The 18,787-nt window shown below is 47.1% G+C and overlaps 1 protein-coding gene across 1 annotated transcript in view; it reads right to left on the bottom strand.

Annotated features, from left to right (window-relative positions):
- The window catches only part of CAPN8 (calpain 8), a 76,766-nt gene extending 62,368 nt beyond the window's left edge, over positions 1 to 14,398 (bottom strand). The window contains exon 1 of the mRNA XM_088461861.1: positions 14,122 to 14,398. Within this exon, the coding sequence (XP_088317987.1) occupies positions 14,122 to 14,361 (240 nt within the window). The 5' untranslated portion in view covers positions 14,362 to 14,398. The remainder of the gene's footprint in view (positions 1 to 14,121) is intronic.
- Between the last annotated feature and the right edge of the window lie 4,389 nt (positions 14,399 to 18,787).

Below are 18,787 nucleotides of genomic sequence, written 5' to 3'. Positions count from 1 at the left end.
CCCTGCTGGCTGCACTGTCCTCTGAATAGATCCTCTGCTGGCTGCAGTGGCTGCCATGTAAATATTGACAGGCTGCCGTGTAATCGACAGCCTGTGAAGATTATTGGGGGCTGTACGCCATCTGAGGATAGCGTACAGTAACATCACCAAGTTCCGGAAAAAAAAAAAATTTCCGGAACTCGATGAATGGTCCTGACACTTCATTTATGCAAAAGTATGTGAAAGTGTACATTTTCACGTGCTTTTGTACAAATTAAGTGATGATGAATAGACCCTCCAAAGTGATGTAAAAAAGGGGCCGTTTCATAGGCGTGTCTCAGGCGTGTCTGGGAGCACCGCTGCACTCCCAATCACAAATACACAGTGTTAGAGGCCATGTTTAGTTGGATTAGAGGTGAGTAGCTATAGCCCATAGGCTGCAGCAAATGTCGATGGAACGACTGATGTTGATGTGTATACAATCTCCATCGCAAATGCACAGACCACGCAGCCTGAAATGGCGTCTCACTGCTCGTACCCTCTATTTCACCGTCCCGCACAAAGGGGAGGCTAAGATTAGCATTTGCATATTCTCGCAACAGCTATTGCGCTATTGACTGCTTTACCGACCCGTCACTGATTCAGACCTACTTCTCCATGTTGGAACAAAGTGGTTAATCTATTTAATGGCAAACAGCCCTGTACCCAAGTCGCCATCGTAACCATGGTCGATCGTGTCTCTCATGCAAAGCAATAGCAATGACAAACCTCCTTACTATGTAAATAAAGCAATAATTTTTTTTCAATTGTGAATAGTTTTAAAAGATTGTCGACTATTTTTAATATTACTAAAAATTATATTTCACTTTTTTTTTCCTTTGTTGACCAAGTGGAACGGAAAACCAAAATCAAGACTTTGAGTACCAACGCCCGTGCGTGAGACGGCTAGCTGGGTCTCTCCGTGCGCAAATCCCCTTCAGACTGGCCCCGGCAAAGCGGTAGGATAACCCTTACCATGAACCCAGCTGCCTCTGCAAGATTTTAAGGGTAAATTGTGGCAACAGAAAAATCAGCCCTATCCCTGCATTATAATAATGAGTTAGTGCCAAAGTGCTCAGGATCGATAGGAGCCCGTCCCTGCGACGTTAGCGATCACTTTACTTTCATTTGCCTGGGTCCGCTGCATGTGTGGTCTGCTGATCACGTATGTGCAAGTGGAGAGTGAAGGGGAGGGGTCCCACTTAATCCCTCTCCCAGAATCTCTTGAGGAAATTAGTCTGAATATGGTGTTAGCAAGCGGGGCCAAGCTCCAGAATGCTCCGTAATAAAGCAAGGGGCTGCTTTTGTAGCCGAAAAAACTTTGGAATTTGGGGAGTTAATATTTTGCCGGTACCCCCCAAAACACTGTCAAATATTAATTGACAAACAGGCCCCACAGTCACAATAGATACATTTGGAGAAAACAGGTTAAACATTAGCAGACCAGGGAGCCTACTCATTAAACTTAAAAATTCTCTGGAGATAATTAGCTTTCGAACTCGCATGGAGTTCTAGCTAATTATAGGTGGAATTCATCATTCCTCCTCTCCATAAGTATCTATTCCGGTACCTGTCATTTTTGCGATGACAGCTTTTCGGGAAATAGATACTGTTCCTGCCTACACTACCTTATCGCATCTGGAAACAGTGCTGCGCATGCGCTGTTACATCTGTAAAACCAGCGCATGCGCAGCACTGCCTACAGATGCGGTAAGTTTGTGTACCCCCCGACCCCTCCCACCCCCCTCCGCTCACCTCCCCCCCCCCCGACTTACCTGTCCGCGCAGCAGCCTCTGGCTCCGTCCTGCTGGTCTGTCATGTGGTTTCCCAGCAGACCACATGACAGATTAGAAAAAAAAAAAAAACTTTTTTTTTTTTTGTCTAAACTTTCTTGTGCTCTGCTGGGAAACCACATGACAGACCAGCAGGACGGAGCCAGAGGACGGAGAAGAGCGCCGGAGGGACTCGTCGGGGGACCTGCACACGCGGATACAGGTAAGTGGATTCTGCTATTCGCCACCTCACAGTGGCGAATAGTAACTGCATCAAGTTCCGAAAATTGATAATTTTCGGAATTTGATGAATACCACAATTTCCACATCCCCATACTAATGTACTAATGTACTAATACTAATGTAATAATGTACTAATGTATGGGGAGTGTGGAATTTAACGCAGGGGAACTTAGCAAGGAGATAGTGATATCTCCTGTGCTAAGTCTGTTCATGAATACCAAAATAACGTTATTTAAGGAAAATGTCCTTAAAAACGTTATTTTATTGTTGATGAATAGGCCCCCAGGGGGCATATGTATCAAAGCTTGATGTGAGATAAAATTGTGAAATATACAGTATATCACAACCAATCAGCTCCAAACTATCATTTCTTAAACACAGCCTGCAAAATGTAAGTTAGAAGCTGATTGGTTGGTGATATACTGTATATTTCACAATTTTATCTCACATCAAGCTTTGATACATATGACAGAATATTCAGCATGGGGTTGGATATTATGCTTTTTGGTTTCGTGACAAGTGCTCCAAGAATTATTGTCTGTGCATAACGGCGAATTAATGAAATTAATATAAACACCACTGGAGGTGTAACTAAGCAGGGACTGACGGGATGCCCAAACTATTGCACACCGTATTCAGGGCCATATTCAGGTGTGGTCACAGTTGCAGCCACGCTTGTGATTTTTTATGGAGTCACAGATGCGGCAATATGCAAATGAAACTTTCAGCCTACCTCTTGTGTTCTAGCGTGCGCCGACTGTGCAAGCCCTGAGATGCCCACTTTCAGTGGCCGTGAACACTAATTCCGCAGGTGCGTCTGATCACTCCTCCATCAGCGCACCATCACGTCCGCCATCTACACTAGCCCAGCCTATGGCTGATGCCAGGGCAGTTTCTAGGGTCTGAGGCTCCCAGTGCGAGCAGTCAAAATGCGCCCCCCCCCCTTCCCTCAAGAAACAGTAATATTGTGGGCGTGGCCTAATCATGGGGGGTGTGGTACCACAGTAAGGGAGCGTTGTCTTGAAAGACCACAGAATGTCAGCTGCTGTGACTACTGAGCCCAGGGGTGGCTAACCTGTCAGAGGCAAAGCGCTGAAAAATATATGTAGTTAAAAGAAAGACAGACAGCATGCGCGCGCCGGAGGCACGCGCTCAAATATTGGGATGTGGCCTAGCTGTCACAAACCCACGCCGCACTTGTGTGTGCATGCCTTTGGTGTGACATTTGCAGAAGTATGACCTTGTATCACACCCGGTTTCAGTAAGGTTGGGGGTCGAGCCCAGCACATTGAAGATACAAGCCAGATCCACATAAAATACACTGTAATAAGCCATAAAATACACTGTAATAAGCCAGGTCCACATAAAATACACTGTAATAAGCCAGGTCCACATAAAATACACTGTAATAAGCCAGATCCACATAAAATACACTGTAATAAGCCAGATCCACATAAAATACACTGCAATAAGCCAGGTCCACATAAAATACACTGAAAAGGCCACTTAGGGATTACACTGCAACAAACCACTTCCACATAAAATATATTGGAAAAGCCAGAACCACAAACTATGTTTTAAAACCACACGTGCCCCCTGTATTTATGCCCCTTATGCAGTGCCCACAGTGGTAGTGCAGTGCACCCAGTAGTAGTGCCCCCCGGAGTGGTGCCCCCTATGCCATGACCCCATTAGTAGTGCCCCCTATAGTCTTGTGCCCCCTGTAGTCATGTCACTCACTTCAGGCACCTCCCAGGTACCCCCATGGTATTGCCTCACTGGTTCTAATGCCAACGCCTCCGTACATAACGGCAGATTCCGCCTTCGCTCAGGCATGTGCCGTAGGGCTTTTCAGGACTTTTATGCGAATCGCTCAATTGCACAAACATCGGCATCGAGCGCAGCGCTGATCAGGCCCTGGCTGTTTTATTCATTATTCTCAGTCTGCTAAAACTCAGCAAATAAATCGCTGTTTTGCATTAAGGGGCTGAAATACGTCCTGATTAAGACCCCCCAGAAGTTTTGTCATCTACTTTTTAATTAGAATGTAAGCAAAACATGTCATTTGACCAGGGGTCTCAAAACTTGTGCATGCAAACTGCATATTACATGTTCATGCTAATGATACATGTAATGTAACTATAACAGATACCTCATTGTGTCACACTATAGCGGTGTCTGTCAGAGAAGCAGGCACCATGCCCACCTGTCTCTATTCATATATAGAGAATTCGCACAGAGGATGTCGCTAGTAATCACCACCTTTATTGCACCAGTCCCCCCCCCATCGCCCCTCCCCAGGGCACACACATAATATGTCTGATCTCAGGCCTCAAATGCTCATGTTACTGCTGGAGGATGGACTGACCATTGTATACTGGGATATACCACTGGCCGTGCAGGGGAGGGGGGACATAGCACAGGGGTCTGTTCCTGTCTATTACAGACTAATAAAAGGTCTCATGTAACTAGCTCTAAATAACGCCTCATAAAAGTCTATACATACAGCAGCTATACGTTAGATGCCCATTTTAAGACGCAGCATGTCCTGTCCAGCCTAAATAGCTACATGGGGATGAAAAACCCTTTCTTGTTTTTAAATGGACGTTGAACCTTATATATATGTGATAATTCATAAATGTATTTATTACATACTTGCCAACTCTCCCTCATTGTCAGGGAGACTCCCTGAAATAGTAGCAATCTCCCTGTCTCCCTGAAGAGTCTAGCAATCTCCCTCATTTCATCCTTACCCCCATTATGAAGCTGCTATAGTAAAAAACAGAGATATATACATTCTAATGGGATCATTAGTGTCATTTCCTTGCATTGGTTATTATAAGGCACAATGATCCCTATGAATTTCTGAAAAGTATTAGTGTGTTTTCATCAACAAACAGATCTTACTAACTGCTTTTGGGCTGGTTACATTTGGATGTAAGTCAGGTTTAGGACACGCCTCTCAGATGTAGCAGTACACGCCTATCACATGTATGACACGCCTCTCAGATTTATCAGTACACGCCCATCACATGTATGACACGCCTCTCAGATTTATCAGTACACGCCCATCACATGTATGACACGCCTCTCAGATTTATCAGTACACGCCCATCACATGTATGACACGCCTCTCAGATTTATCAGTACACGCCCATCACATGTATGACACGCCTCTCAGATTTATCAGTACACGCCCATCACATGTATGACACGCCTCTCAGATTTATCAGTACACGCCCATCACATGTATGACACGCCTCTCAGATTTATCAGTACACGCCCATCACATGTATGACACGCCTCTCAGATTTATCAGTACACGCCCATCACATGTATGACACGCCTCTCAGATTTATCAGTACACGCCCATCACATGTATGACACGCCTCTCAGATTTATCAGTACACGCCCATCACATGTATGACACGCCTCTCAGATTTATCAGTACACGCCCATCACATGTATGACACGCCTCTCAGATTTATCAGTACACGCCCATCACATGTATGACACGCCTCTCAGATTTATCAGTACACGCCCACTGCAACACGCGCTCATAGGTGCTTCTTTCACAATCTCCCTGAAATGCTTTTTCAAAAGTAGGCAAGTATGTTTTATTAGTGTAAGTCCCACAGCACCTCTATAGTTCATAAATGACCCCATTGTATCAGCCCAAAGCAGGAAGCCTTAGAGCTGATACACACATTTGGTCAAAGAGGACACTTATACAGACCTATGCGCTTGTAAGCGCGCTTGTCCTTACCCCGCAATGGAAGCATCACAGATTCATACAGTTTAGGTTCAAAATAACGTTGCGTAACTCGAAGTAACATGACCAGATCTCATATCCCATGGGCACTTTCATGCATTGTTACCATTGGCTCACCAGCTGTTGTGGAACTACATGCCCCAGCACACCTGGCAGAGCACAATTAGGGGTTGATAGTGAAGACTTTGGCAAGACTCTGGAATGTATTGCATCGCCAGAGGCGTCCGCAATTCCAGCCGCAATACCTGCGACTAAGAATCAGGCGCTGTGTGTCTCCTGCAGGTGTTTAAATGAAATCTCAGAAGTGAAGTTAAATGACCACTAATGTTCCACATGAAAGTTCACATTGAAGATAAAGAGTTTGGCACGTGTGATGCTCGTTATTACAAATAACACATGAATAAATGAGGTAGAATCATAATGACAGGTAAATCTCTAGTGTAAAGTCACACAGGTATTCTTTATCGAACATTTTTGGGAGCTGAAATCTCGCAGCAGCAACCACACCCCTAATACACCCAACCGGCCAGATTAGCTTCTCCCTCCGTCTCACAATCACAGGTTTTATCTAAAATATTCTACACAGCTCAGTATCCGAGCAGCCACTTCCTGAACCTGCAGCAGCAGATGTGCTGGCCGGAAGCACTCAGGAGCTCATTCAGACCCGCTCGCTAAGATGCAAACGCTCGCTGCTGCCGATGGTATGCAGTGTGTATGCATTGTGCCCATAGCTTAGCGAAAGTTCACAATGCGTTCGCTCGCTGCGCATAGACAGTCCAGCAGAGTGAGTGACAGGAGAAGCCGTTTGTAGGTGGTAACGGGCTGGCCATTAAAAACGGGGGAGGGGAGGTGTAGACGCAGGCGTGCCTGAGCATCTCAGTGGCGTGTTAGAGGTGTGCATAATTATAGGATAGCGTCATAGTACACGTCACCTGGCTTGTTTTTACACTGAAGTGCACGCAGTGCTTGCGGCAGGGTATGGTCATTCTCAAGCGCTGCGATAGCATCCGATGTACCGATGGTTGCATACACTTCCTGGACATGACGTGCACAAGTGGGCGTCTTATAATAGGCTGATGGGTGTCCGCGCACTAAGAAATACTGGGCGTGATAATGCATTGCTGTGCGAATGAACTGCCTACGCAATTTGCACATCGTGAATCAGCTCCTCAGTCACTACCCAGGATCACGTCCAAGTGATGATGTTACGGGTCCTCTCATTTGCTGTAGGCCAAGGCGAAATAAGAGGCATAGGCACAGGGGTGCTCTTACTAATTCTTCCCCATGAGGCAATCCAAGTCCTAATAGAACTGATTGCGCCAGTGTAGTGTTACTGTGCCGTTACTACAGTATAACCAGCAGCCGTAAACACAGGCACTTCACACATTACCTCTACTGTCAATGAGCCTGCGCCGGAGATGTGCGCTAATGCCGCCACTGCTGCGAATTTCTACTCAGCAGATGTGCAAAAATATGCAAATGTCATAGCCGCCGGGATTTGTATTGAGACGCCCACTGACGGCTTCGAAAATCCAAGCTGGCTACAAACACACGCCATCGGTTACAGGTCAGTCGATTGTTGTCCTTCTCAGTAACCTAATGGTCGCACAGAACGGCCGTAAAGTCAGAGCCATTTGTTTCCGCATTCAGTATTGCAGATGCAAGCAGAGACACACCCTGAAAACGGTCGCGACAAACCTGCGTTTTCATCGCCATCCCCCCTGTTGCCCGCCACAATCGGTCCCGCGGGCGGGTCTGAATCAGGCCCATAGAGCACAATACTTACTGTTTTATGTAAGATGGGTTTTGTGACTGATCCCTTATTGTAGTTCTCCTGCCTATGCACTGTGATGTGTGCCAGGCGAGCCCCTGGGTGACTAATAGCTGCTGGCACATGGAGGGTACAGTACTTGCCTGTGTAGCAGATGTGCAGGTAAGACTCAGCTCAGGGCCCGATATAGAGATGTACGATGTAGCACAGCCGCTGTGCAAAAGCGCTAAACTATGCAAAAGCCGCAGGAGACATCTTCAGTAAAAAAGACGCCCACTGCCGGCTTCTGTGATCCGCTGTTGGGTCCTTAGATGCATACTGAATTAACTGCGTGACCCTTAGACATCTGAGTAACCCTCAGGATGTCTGGTGAAATCGCACTGCCGTGATGCGCCCCCGTTATATGTAACGCTGCCCGTTGCCCTCCCCAAGCACCAGCAGGATGTCAATCATTCTGTGGCTTTTGGGGCACTGCGAGAGACATCGCAGAAATAGATCTGCACAAACGCGGCGCGGCTCCCGAGCATGCGCAGACTTGCAAATATCGGAGATGTACGTAAATATCAGAATCATATACATCTCTGAATTAGGCCCACTGTAAAGCTGGGTTCACAATAATGATGTGTACCCAGCGCGATATCGCTAGCGACGGGACCCGGCAGAGGTATCGGTATTATCAAGTGCATAGACACTTGCCAATGCCGGCAGCGATAGAACGAAGGCGGAGGCCAGGCTGCATTTGGCAGCATGGCCCCCACTAATGAAATTGCCTGTCGGACCTGCATGCGGGTCTGACGGAGGATGTCGATGACATATTGCAGCAATAAGGAATACTTTTGTCAGGGGCATGTATTAAACTGCAGTCACTGGGACAGGAGCTCCTTCAAGAACGCGTACCGCCCGTAGGAAACATCGGCCGTGCTCCTGCACATGTGCGTTCATTCAGCCACGCATGCGCAGCGTCACAAAACTGCGATCTGTATCGTAGTGACTCTAGCTCATCAGAGAGGGATCTCAAGATCCTTCTCTGGCCGTGCTTCACTCATAGAAAACAGAGGGTACCACGAGCAAGTTCCATAAAGCAAACTTGTTACATAACGTCCCTATAGAAAACTATGGAGAAACCTCCTGCGAGATGGCTGGTCGGACAGCAGGAGATACCGCCGATATGTAAAGCTTTCTTCCGTGTTACATACTCGCGATACTTAACTCTGTACTTAAATGAGAGAAAACAGCTGTTGCCACATTTTTTACTGGCAGAATTAGGTCCGTATTCAATTAGGCGCGGAAATTCGCGTTTGACGAAAGGCGTTCGCAGGGCAAAGTTTTTACCTCAATAGCCAGTTTTGATGCGATCTTTTCGCATGCTGTCTCAATGCGCTCTCCCGCATTTTGTCCTAGCCATGTGCAAAACAACACGAAAACGCATATGTGCGAAAATTGCTTTTGGCGAAACTAGCAAAAAGTGCAGCATGTTTTTTGGAAATCAGCTTGTACCCCATAAAAAGCCCAAATGACATAGGAAATCAATATAGAAGTGTATTAATAGCCCTAATACAAGTGTTTTGGGTTCTTAAATTGAGTCAAATGGCCATTACATGCATATTTTGCATAAATGTGGAAAAATGATAAAAAGCTATAAAAAAAATAGCTGTAGTTAAATTGGGGGAACATTAAAATGGGGGCTGGTATATTTTTGTGGCTATAAAATGCAGTATTAAAAAATTATAAAAATACATCTGTTGCAGCCACCTGTAATCCTAAATACACCTGTCCCATCCATACAGCCCCCCAAACAGCTGTCCCATCCATACAGCCCCCCAAACACCTGTCCCATCCATACAGCCCCCCAAAACACCTGTCGCATCCATACAGCCCCCCAAACACCTGTCCCATCCATACAGCCCCCCAAACACCTGTCCCACCCATACAGCCCCCCAAATACCTGTCCCATCCATGCAGCCCCCCAAACACCTGTCCCATCCATACAGCCCCCCAAAACACCTGTCGCATTCATACAGCCCCCCAAACTCCTGTCCCAGCCATACAGCACCCCAAACACCTGTCCCATCCATACAGCCCCCCAAAACACCTGTCCCATCCATACAGCCCCCCAAACACCTGTTCCACCCATACAACCCCCAAACACCTGTCCCATCCATACAGCCCCCCAAACACCTGTCCCATCCATGCAGCCCCCCAAAACACCTGTCCCATCCATACAGCCCCCAAACACCTGTCCCATCCATACAGCCCCCCAAAACACCTGTCCCATTCATACAGCCCCCAAACACCTGTCCCATTCATACAGCCCCCAAACACCTGTCCCATCCATACAGCCTCCCAAACACCTGTCCCATCCATACAGCCCCCCAAATACCTGTCCCATCCATGCAGCCCCCCAAACACCTGTCCCATCCATGCAGCCCACAAACACCTGTCCCACCCATACAGCCCCCAAACACCTGTCCCACCCATACAGCCCCCAAAACACCTGTCCCATATATACAGCCCCCCAAACACCTGTCCCATCCATACAGCCCCCCAAACACCTGTCCCATATATACAGCCCCCCAAACACCTGTCCCATCAATACAGCCCCCCAAACACCTGTCCCATCAATGCAGCCCCCCAAACACCTGACCCATCCATACAGCCCCCCAAACACCTGACCCAGTACTTTAAACCTGTTTTCCAAAACTGTTTACATTTTTCACCCCCCAAATGACATGTCAATATTAGGGGGAATTAAGCTACTTTAAACATTTTTTTGCCTAATTAGTCATTAGGGGGGTGTCCAAAGAAGGGTTCTGAACCAAGTCCCCATATTTTTAGCCAAATATAGGGATTTTGCACATTTTATCACCTGCCCTGAGATGGGAAAAACTTTTCCCCGGTTTCTGCCTATGGATTACGTAATTACGAACACTTTGGCAACTGCACAGCGCGATATGCACATATGCGCGAAAAGTTTACACCCGTGAACACTTTTCGCCAAATGAGACTTTTCGCACCTAATTGAATACGGCCCTTAGTCTGATAAACATGCCCCTGTATATCAATTCTGTTTAATGAAAGCATCCCGAGTGATTAATTAGTGGGAATTCAGGAGCCAGGCAGGAAGATGAGTCCGGGAACAAAAGAAACGTCTATCGCACTAGGAAAATTCTATATACATTTGCCGTAATTGCTGACCCCTAAATCTCTCAAATAAATTTTTAATTCTGAATATTTATTTCAGAATAGGGGGTGCTACCACAGACAAAAGAGGATCAAAACATACATGGAAATGTGGCCCTGATTAGAGCCGGACGCTCCGACAGATTCAGGGCCGGGCGTTCGTTTTTTAGAACGACCTCCTGGCCGCTCGCATAGCTGTGGGTGACCACCCACAGCTATAGCGGGCGGTCATGATGATGGTCGCGATGGTCAAGACCATCGCGACCATCGGGCTTGCGACGAGACCCTTGTGGTAGGGTCTCATGGCTGCAAGCCCCAGAGAGCTTTCGGCTCAAAATGAGCCGGAAGCTCTCCCACTGACATCACCTGTGATGTCAGTGGGGCCGCCCCCAAACGGTAGGCGTTCCTTCGGGAACGCCTCCGTTTGGCCGGCCACGCCCCCGGTCCGCCTACCAAAGGGGACGAGCTGTCACTCACCATCGACAGCTCGACCCCTTTGTTGTGAGACCCGGAGCGACGGAGTGCCCGTCGCTATCCGGGGTCTCGCGCATGCGCACGACGGAGCCGGCTCCGTCGTGTGCATGCCCAGTGGGCTACCATCGACCCAGTTGCGAGCGCTCAGCGTTTGCGACCGGGTCTGAATCAGGCCCTGTGTCTGAGAATGGCACGTTAGAGAATTAAAACATAACTTTTATTGAACAATTACTAATATCGTGTTATTTTGTATCTATTTAAAATAAGGAGCAAAATATTTTCATAAAATGACAGAAAGTGTCTATAGGAAAAAAAAACGAATAATTGCGAAAATAAAACATTTCTCAGCCGCGTCGCTGTCTCGTATCTTCTCTTTGTTTGAATGAATCGTATAAATGTTATGTCTGTGAAAAAGTGACTCTATATAATACTGCTACAGCTCATCTATAGCTATAGATTATTTCAATACCTCTGATGGGGCGATTCAATGCAGCGCGCTGTTTGCTTAGTCGGCAAGTCGGAGAATGCCAGTTCTCGCGACTTAACCTGAGTGTTTAGTTTAGAACCGTCTTTCTCCGACAAAAGTACCAGCCGTGCGGCTGTCATCGCCGCGCTAAGCAGTAAAACAGCCGTGCGGCTGCCACTTTAGTCGGATTTCTCCTCGCATCCCCAGGGGGGTGCGAGAAGAAATCCTTAAGTCCGACCAAACAGCGCAGTGAATTGAATAGCCCCGGGAGCTCCCTCCGGGGGCTATTCAGCATCGCGCTGGATTGAATCGCCCCAATAGTTTGACATTAGTCCAGTTTGGATATTATTGTCACGCTGAACTTTTTTGACCAATGATATTGTTAAGACATTTATATAGCTACTTATAATATGGTTTATTAATGAATTAGGTATTGATAATAAAATATGATTCCTAATTCACCAATAAACCCAACATTATAAAGAGAAGGCACGAGACAGGGACACAGCTGATAAATGTTTTATTCTCACAATTATTTCTTTCATTTTATGTCAGTATTTTGCTGCTTGTTTCTAAATGGACACAAAATGACACAATATTAGCAATTGTTCAATAAAAGTTATGTTTTGATCTTCTAATGCGCCATTCTCAGACACGTTTCCCTGTATGCTTTGATTGTGTCCGGGAACATATACCTAGCTATATCATTTATTTTACCATACCATAAGATTACATTGGTTAATATACTGTACTTGGAAGAGGATGCACTGTAATAATACACCGGCAGCACAATAGCGAGAACTGTCTCTGAGTCATGTGACCCGCTCATCGCTTTAACATGTCAGGTTCTGGCAGCCTCATTAGATAGCGGGGGTTGGGGGGGGGAGGGGATTTATCAAAACTTTGGAGAGAGATAAAGTTGATAGAGATACAGCACCAACCAATCAGCTCCTAACTTTCATGTTACAGGCTGGGCTTGAAAAATGACAGTTAGTCACTCTTCTTTCTTCAAGCTTTGATACATCTCCCCCAAGGTAGGCCGTGCAAATAAAGTAAGTAGTTATAAAGGAGGCTAATGGGGGAGAGGTGGCCATGGTTGGGGGGTTTGGGGAGCTTTTATACCTTCTGCTCTGGGGAACGGGCACTGTCACAGTCTGTCACTACAATGAAAGTATCTCCTGGTGACGTTTACCCCCCCATCACCACCAACACACTTATGTCCACTTTACTGTTACTACTGTAACCCCTCATTGTTATCAGGGCCATCATGCATGAGGGTGCAAATAGGGCATCTGCCTTCCGCCCCACCCCCCCCACCCAAACATAGGCCTAATTATAATAGGTGCAGTGCACACAGTCCCCTGGATCCAGGGGTGCCCTCATCGTACACCCTGCACCTAGAGTATACCTACCTTGCTCTGGCAAGCTGGTCTCCTCCTCCTCTGGGGCGCCATCTTCTTAGTGACATCTTCTGGAAGATGGTGCTGCACCAGGGGTGTTTTAAGAGAGGAGGGGGCCATTGCGCTGCCTCTATTTGGGACCTCTCCTCTCTGGCAGCGCAGTAGATTCTGGCTTTATGCCAGAATCTACTCCGCATGTGCGGGGCTCCAGGAAAATGGTGCCCACGCCTTATTCCTAGGGACATCTTTTCTGCGCATGCACAAGTCACCAGGAACATGGGGGGCCACCATTTTCTCTGGGTTTTCTGCTGGTCTGCAGTGCCAGCCGGAAGATGGCGCCGCGGAGGAGGAGGAGACCCACTTGCCGGCCCGGAGCAAACTAAGATGCAGGGTAGGGGGGGAGCGCTGCAGAGAGGAGGGGGTCCGCTGCACATGGGCCCCTCGGCGTTAATACGCCCCTGCCTCTAAATATTGTCTACCCTAAGCACTGTAGATATGACAACCGATACATTGGTATAACACAAATAACATTCTAGATGTACTAAGATATAAATTGATCGGCGTAGTGGTTAGCAATACTGCCTTACAGCCCTAAGGTCATAGGTTAATTTCCCAATCGAGGCATGAACTGTGTGGAGTTTGCATGTTCTCCCTGTGTTCACCCGGATTTACTCCAACAATCCAAAACTTTACTAGTAGTGTGTATATGTGTCTATGTGGTAGGGATTGTAAGCTACACCGGGGTAGGGACTAAAATACTTGCGCTGCGTAATATGCGTTCGCTATATAAATATCTGATAAAATATACACAATAGATTTGTAATGACGCCATCTATTATATCCTATATTATACACTGTCACAGCTCTCACATGCGGCATTTGGCACGTCACCCGCTAACGGTTTGTCCTATAACTACCCCTCATTCTCTCCTTTTCTTGCCCCCATGTATTGTTACTAGTAGCGCTATAGCTAAATACAACAGAAAACTGAACTAGGCAGAATGGTCTGATAGAGTTTTCCTTACCGAGGGTCTCTTCCAAACAATCCCTTGAGTTTTCGGAGAATTGGGTCCTAGATCTCTGTAGCCCAGGGCTGAGACGCAGGCAGGGAACTGGTCATCTTTGAACAGGACTTTGGAAGACAAGCATTGTGCCTGCAGTGCCTCAAAGTCCTGATTTAAGTACTTCACTGGGTTCTTGTTGGTGCCAAGCCCCTCGGTGGCTGCAGCCCTGTCCTTAGACACTTGAGCTGCGACTCCTGACATGTTACCTCTGCTCTGGGTGACAGACCCTGACAGACTCCCAGGCAGTCAGAGGTATAAATAAGGAGCCAGGTGTACGTCAGACGCTGCTGTGCAGGGAGGGGACAGTAAATCTGTTTAATCACAGAAGTGTAAATATGTGTACAAGACAAGGCGGCTGGGGTGGAAGCCACCCATTGCAGGATTCTGAATCAAAGAGGAATTGCAGCCAACTGGGCTACTATAGATTTTACTGCTAAGGGACCTAATTGAATACAATTATATGCTATTTATTACGCTGCCAATCTGGCAAGGATCTCGGGATGTTGATAGCCAGTTAACGCATGCCCAGAGGGGACCAGGACTAGCCAGCAATGTGTCCACTTACGGCTGCCAGGCAGTATGGTAAATCGAAGTGATAGAAGATTTTCTATTAGTGCGAAATGCGGTGATGGACGGTATTTTCTATCGCTGGATAAGGATCATCAGGGTTCTAGAGAGAAATTGGAAGGATTGATTCTTAAGAATAAGATACGGAAGATCTACCCAGAAAGGATAACAGACGGGCGGAATAGTCGCCCAGGAAATGTGATGGGGACTCAGGACGTTGATGTATCAAGCATCCCGCCACTTACTGCATGCATAGTGGAGTTTATTAATGCCGTATGCATGTACAATTGCAAAAATAACTGCAAAGGACAGCTATTCCGATAAGAGGACTTACTGGTGTATGACGTGAGAATGTGATAGGCTTCCATTTTTATTTTATTTTTTATTTATTTTTATTTCAGAACTTTGGAAAATAGCAAAAAAAATTATATACTTTCTTCAACAGTATCGCAATTAACATTGTATCATCGAAAAATAAATGACATGTATATATATATGTATATTTACATGCATACATACAGCACAGGCGGTGTAATGGTTAGCGTTACTGCCTCACAGCACTGAGGTCATGGGTTCGGTTCCCACCACGACCCTAACTGTGTGGAGTTTGTATATTCTCCGGGTGCTCCGGTTTCCTCCCACACTCCAAAAATATACTGGTAGGTTAATTGGCTCCCAGCACAAATGTGTGTATGTGTGTGTACATGTGATAGGGAATATAGAGTGTAAGCTCCACTGGGGCAGGGACTGATGTGAATGGCCAAATATTCTCTGTAAAGCTCTGCGGAATATGTGTGCGCTATATAAATAACTGGTAATAAATAAATAAATATAAAATGACCAACAACATTTCTCAAAACAGAAAAAGAGTGAGAAACATAATAGGATAAAAAATCAATAGGCGCGGCTGGCACATCCCCCAAGAAACCATTGTTTGCATATCAATTGGCGCATCTCCCAATAACAATCTGGTTTCATACCAACTTGTGGGTGAAAACATTTATGTAACTGAGTTTTAAGGTCCCCTGATAAAGAATCAATGAACCCCTCCCAGACGTGAAAAATTTTTTCAGTACGGTCTTCCTTGTGTAATGAGGCCTCTAATCAGTCCATGTAGAATACGTGGAACATTTTCGCCTTGAACAATTGTATGGATGGGGGTTCCCCGTGAATCCACTGGTGTAATATACTCTTACGCGCTACTGCAGAAATTATAAGCAACAACCTCTTACTTCCTTGCACCATTTTGGTGATAGGCTTCTATTAAGCAATGACATCTATCATGGCCAAAACTAGGATTTCTGTCTCCCGGGGCAAGACAGTAATTTGGCGCACCCCTCCCCCCCCCCACAATAAATAAGAAAAAACTACAGATCACAAAAAGGATTTGTGGTTTTGTGACACAGTAATGCCCCTTACTACACATTATGTCACAGTAATGCCCCTTACTACACATTATGTCACAGTAATTCCCCTTACTACACATTATGTCACAGTAATGCCCCTCACTACACATTATGTCACAGTCATGCCCCTTACAACACATTATGCCACAGTACTGCCCCTTACACACAGTAATGCCCCTTACAACACATTATGCCACAGTACTGCCCCATACACACAGTAATGCCCCTTACAACACATTATGCCACAGTAATGCCCCTTACACACAGTAATGCCCCTTACTACACAGTAATGCCCCCCAGTGACAGCAGCCCCCCCAGAACTGACAGAAGAAACACTATTAAACTCGGACTTTCACATTAAATTGGGATCTCCCAGTAAGCCAGCTCCCTCCTTTTACATGCCGTCTCTGCGTGATGGGTGAGCTTGGGCGGCGCGGAATGGGACGGAGATGCTACATGTCGGGGATCAGTCAGCGCCACTTATACTAATGTGGCATTGGTCACGAACCGATTGGAGCTCATGGACTGGCAGCCACTGCTGATTGTCTGACGGTTCGCAAGCTCTGATTGGCTTGCGACCGGCGTCACATTAGACTGATGGCTGCGCTGTGTCTCTCAAGGCCGGGCTGCAGGAGGCTGGCTGCAGGTCCCGGCGTGCGGCCCAAACCCACACGTGCAACTACCTGGGGCCGCCCCACCTTGGCAGCCTCTCCTCGTCACCCCCTCAAGTCCAGTGCCCGGGGCACGCGCCCCCTTAGCCCCCCCTAGTTGCGGCCCTGCATCTATAGATGGTGCTGCCTATCGGATGCAAGCTCTGTAAAGTTTTACTTTCTGGAGCTTAGTATATATGGGGAACGCAGTCAAACCTCCAAAAACTGTAGTTTTCGGAGGTTTGACCTAATTTTAGTGTTAGTACATTCCGCCCTCTGAATGTAAACTAATTAAAGAGTGCATGTAACAAACATATGGCTATCGTTAAGAAAACAGAAAGTCCCATATAAAGATCATAACTACTCCCCCAAAAACATACACGCAGACAAAAAGGGGGAGACTACATGGACCTGTAGCTTCTCTTGTGCTGTCAATTTCTATGTTTGTATTTTTACCAATAGAGCAAGTCAGAATAGCAGAAGACCCCAAACAGTTGGATCTTCTGTAACCTGGCCAACCACGTGTGAGGACAGATCAGCAAGAGGCCAAACTGTCAGGTACATATCTCTCTCGTTCCGCATCTGCCATTTTGTCTGTGTATTTGGGCCTTCAGTGTTCCTGGTTTGCATCGATCAGCAGAATGAACTACGCAAACGCAGTGCGGAATCACAAAGCAGAAATCAAAGATTGTATGGCCGTAATGTCACACCTCTGTTCCGCGGCAATACTTAAAATATGTGAAATGTCTCCGAAATCTTGCTAATGTCTAGGTGGAATAATCCTATAATTTACCAAAACTTTTAAAAAATGGAAATGGTGCCGTTGCCCATAACGATCATTCAGATTCAAATTTGATTTTGAAATTTGTCATATAAACTAATCAGCTCGGTTTGGAAAACTCAGCCCTTCATAAATATACGTTGCGCCTTTTATCAGTTCATTCTCTGTGATAGATCTCTGAATAGGGGATGTGGTCAGAATGCTGACGCTGGAATACCGAGGCTTATCAGAATACCGGCCCCAATATCCCGACTGCTGGGATCCCGAAGGTAAGCAGCGGGGTTAGGGGGAGTGTTAGGGTTATGGGTTAGGCACTAGGGGGAAGGGAGTTTCAAGTAAGGTTTAGGCTGAAGGGAGAGAGGGTTAGGTTCAGGCAGTAGGAAGGGAGGTTAGGTTTAGGCTGTGGGTAGGGAGGGTTAGGGGTAGGGTTAGTGGTTAGGTTAGACTTAAGCTGGGTACACACTGACAGATACACTGGCCGATCAATTGATCGGCCAATATATCTACTGGCCGTCGGCCAGAGTGTACCCGCGATATGTCGGTAAACGTCAGCGTTCACCAACATGTCGCATTCAAGGGCGTTTCTAGAGAGGAGGGGGCCCGTGTGCAGTCTCCAACACGGGCCCCCTCCTCTCCGCCCGGCAGCCGGCAGCGCACTGAGCTGTGTGCGGTCAGCGCCGGAGTTATAGACTCTGGGCACTAGAGTGTGCACAGAGTCTATAATGAATGCACAGGTCACCCGGAAAATGGCCACGGCGGCCACTTTCCCTGTACTGCGCATGCACAAACGACAGGAAAATGGCTGCCGCGGCCAGTTACCCGTCGTTTTACAGCGCCGGACCCCCGCACTGACGTGGGACTCCGGAGAGGTAAGTAATATTATGGGTGCAGGGTGTGCGGTGCGGGGCCCTCCTGGACCCAGGGGCCTGTGTGCTCCGTACACCCTGCACCCATTATAGATACGCCCCTAATCGCATTGGCTGTGCTGCACAGCCGATGGACAGATATGTCGGCAGACCGCCCGTACACACACAGCGGCAGCCGCGAGGTGGGGGGCCCGCCGGGACACGCCTCCTGGCCGCCCGGACCTGCGGGCAGACACAGATGATGGTTGTTCAGTGTGTACGAACAGCCATCATCTGCAGATATATCTGTATAGTGTGTACCCACCATAACTTAGCTGGAGGCATCGGGATTATTACCTGGTCAAGATGCCGGCATCG

Source organism: Taudactylus pleione, unplaced genomic scaffold, assembly GCF_031769625.1.
Source record: "Taudactylus pleione unplaced genomic scaffold, aTauple2 ptg001117l, whole genome shotgun sequence".
In the NCBI taxonomy this organism is placed as follows: domain Eukaryota; kingdom Metazoa; phylum Chordata; class Amphibia; order Anura; family Myobatrachidae; genus Taudactylus; species Taudactylus pleione.
This window is presented reverse-complemented; position numbering and strand designations above follow the sequence as displayed.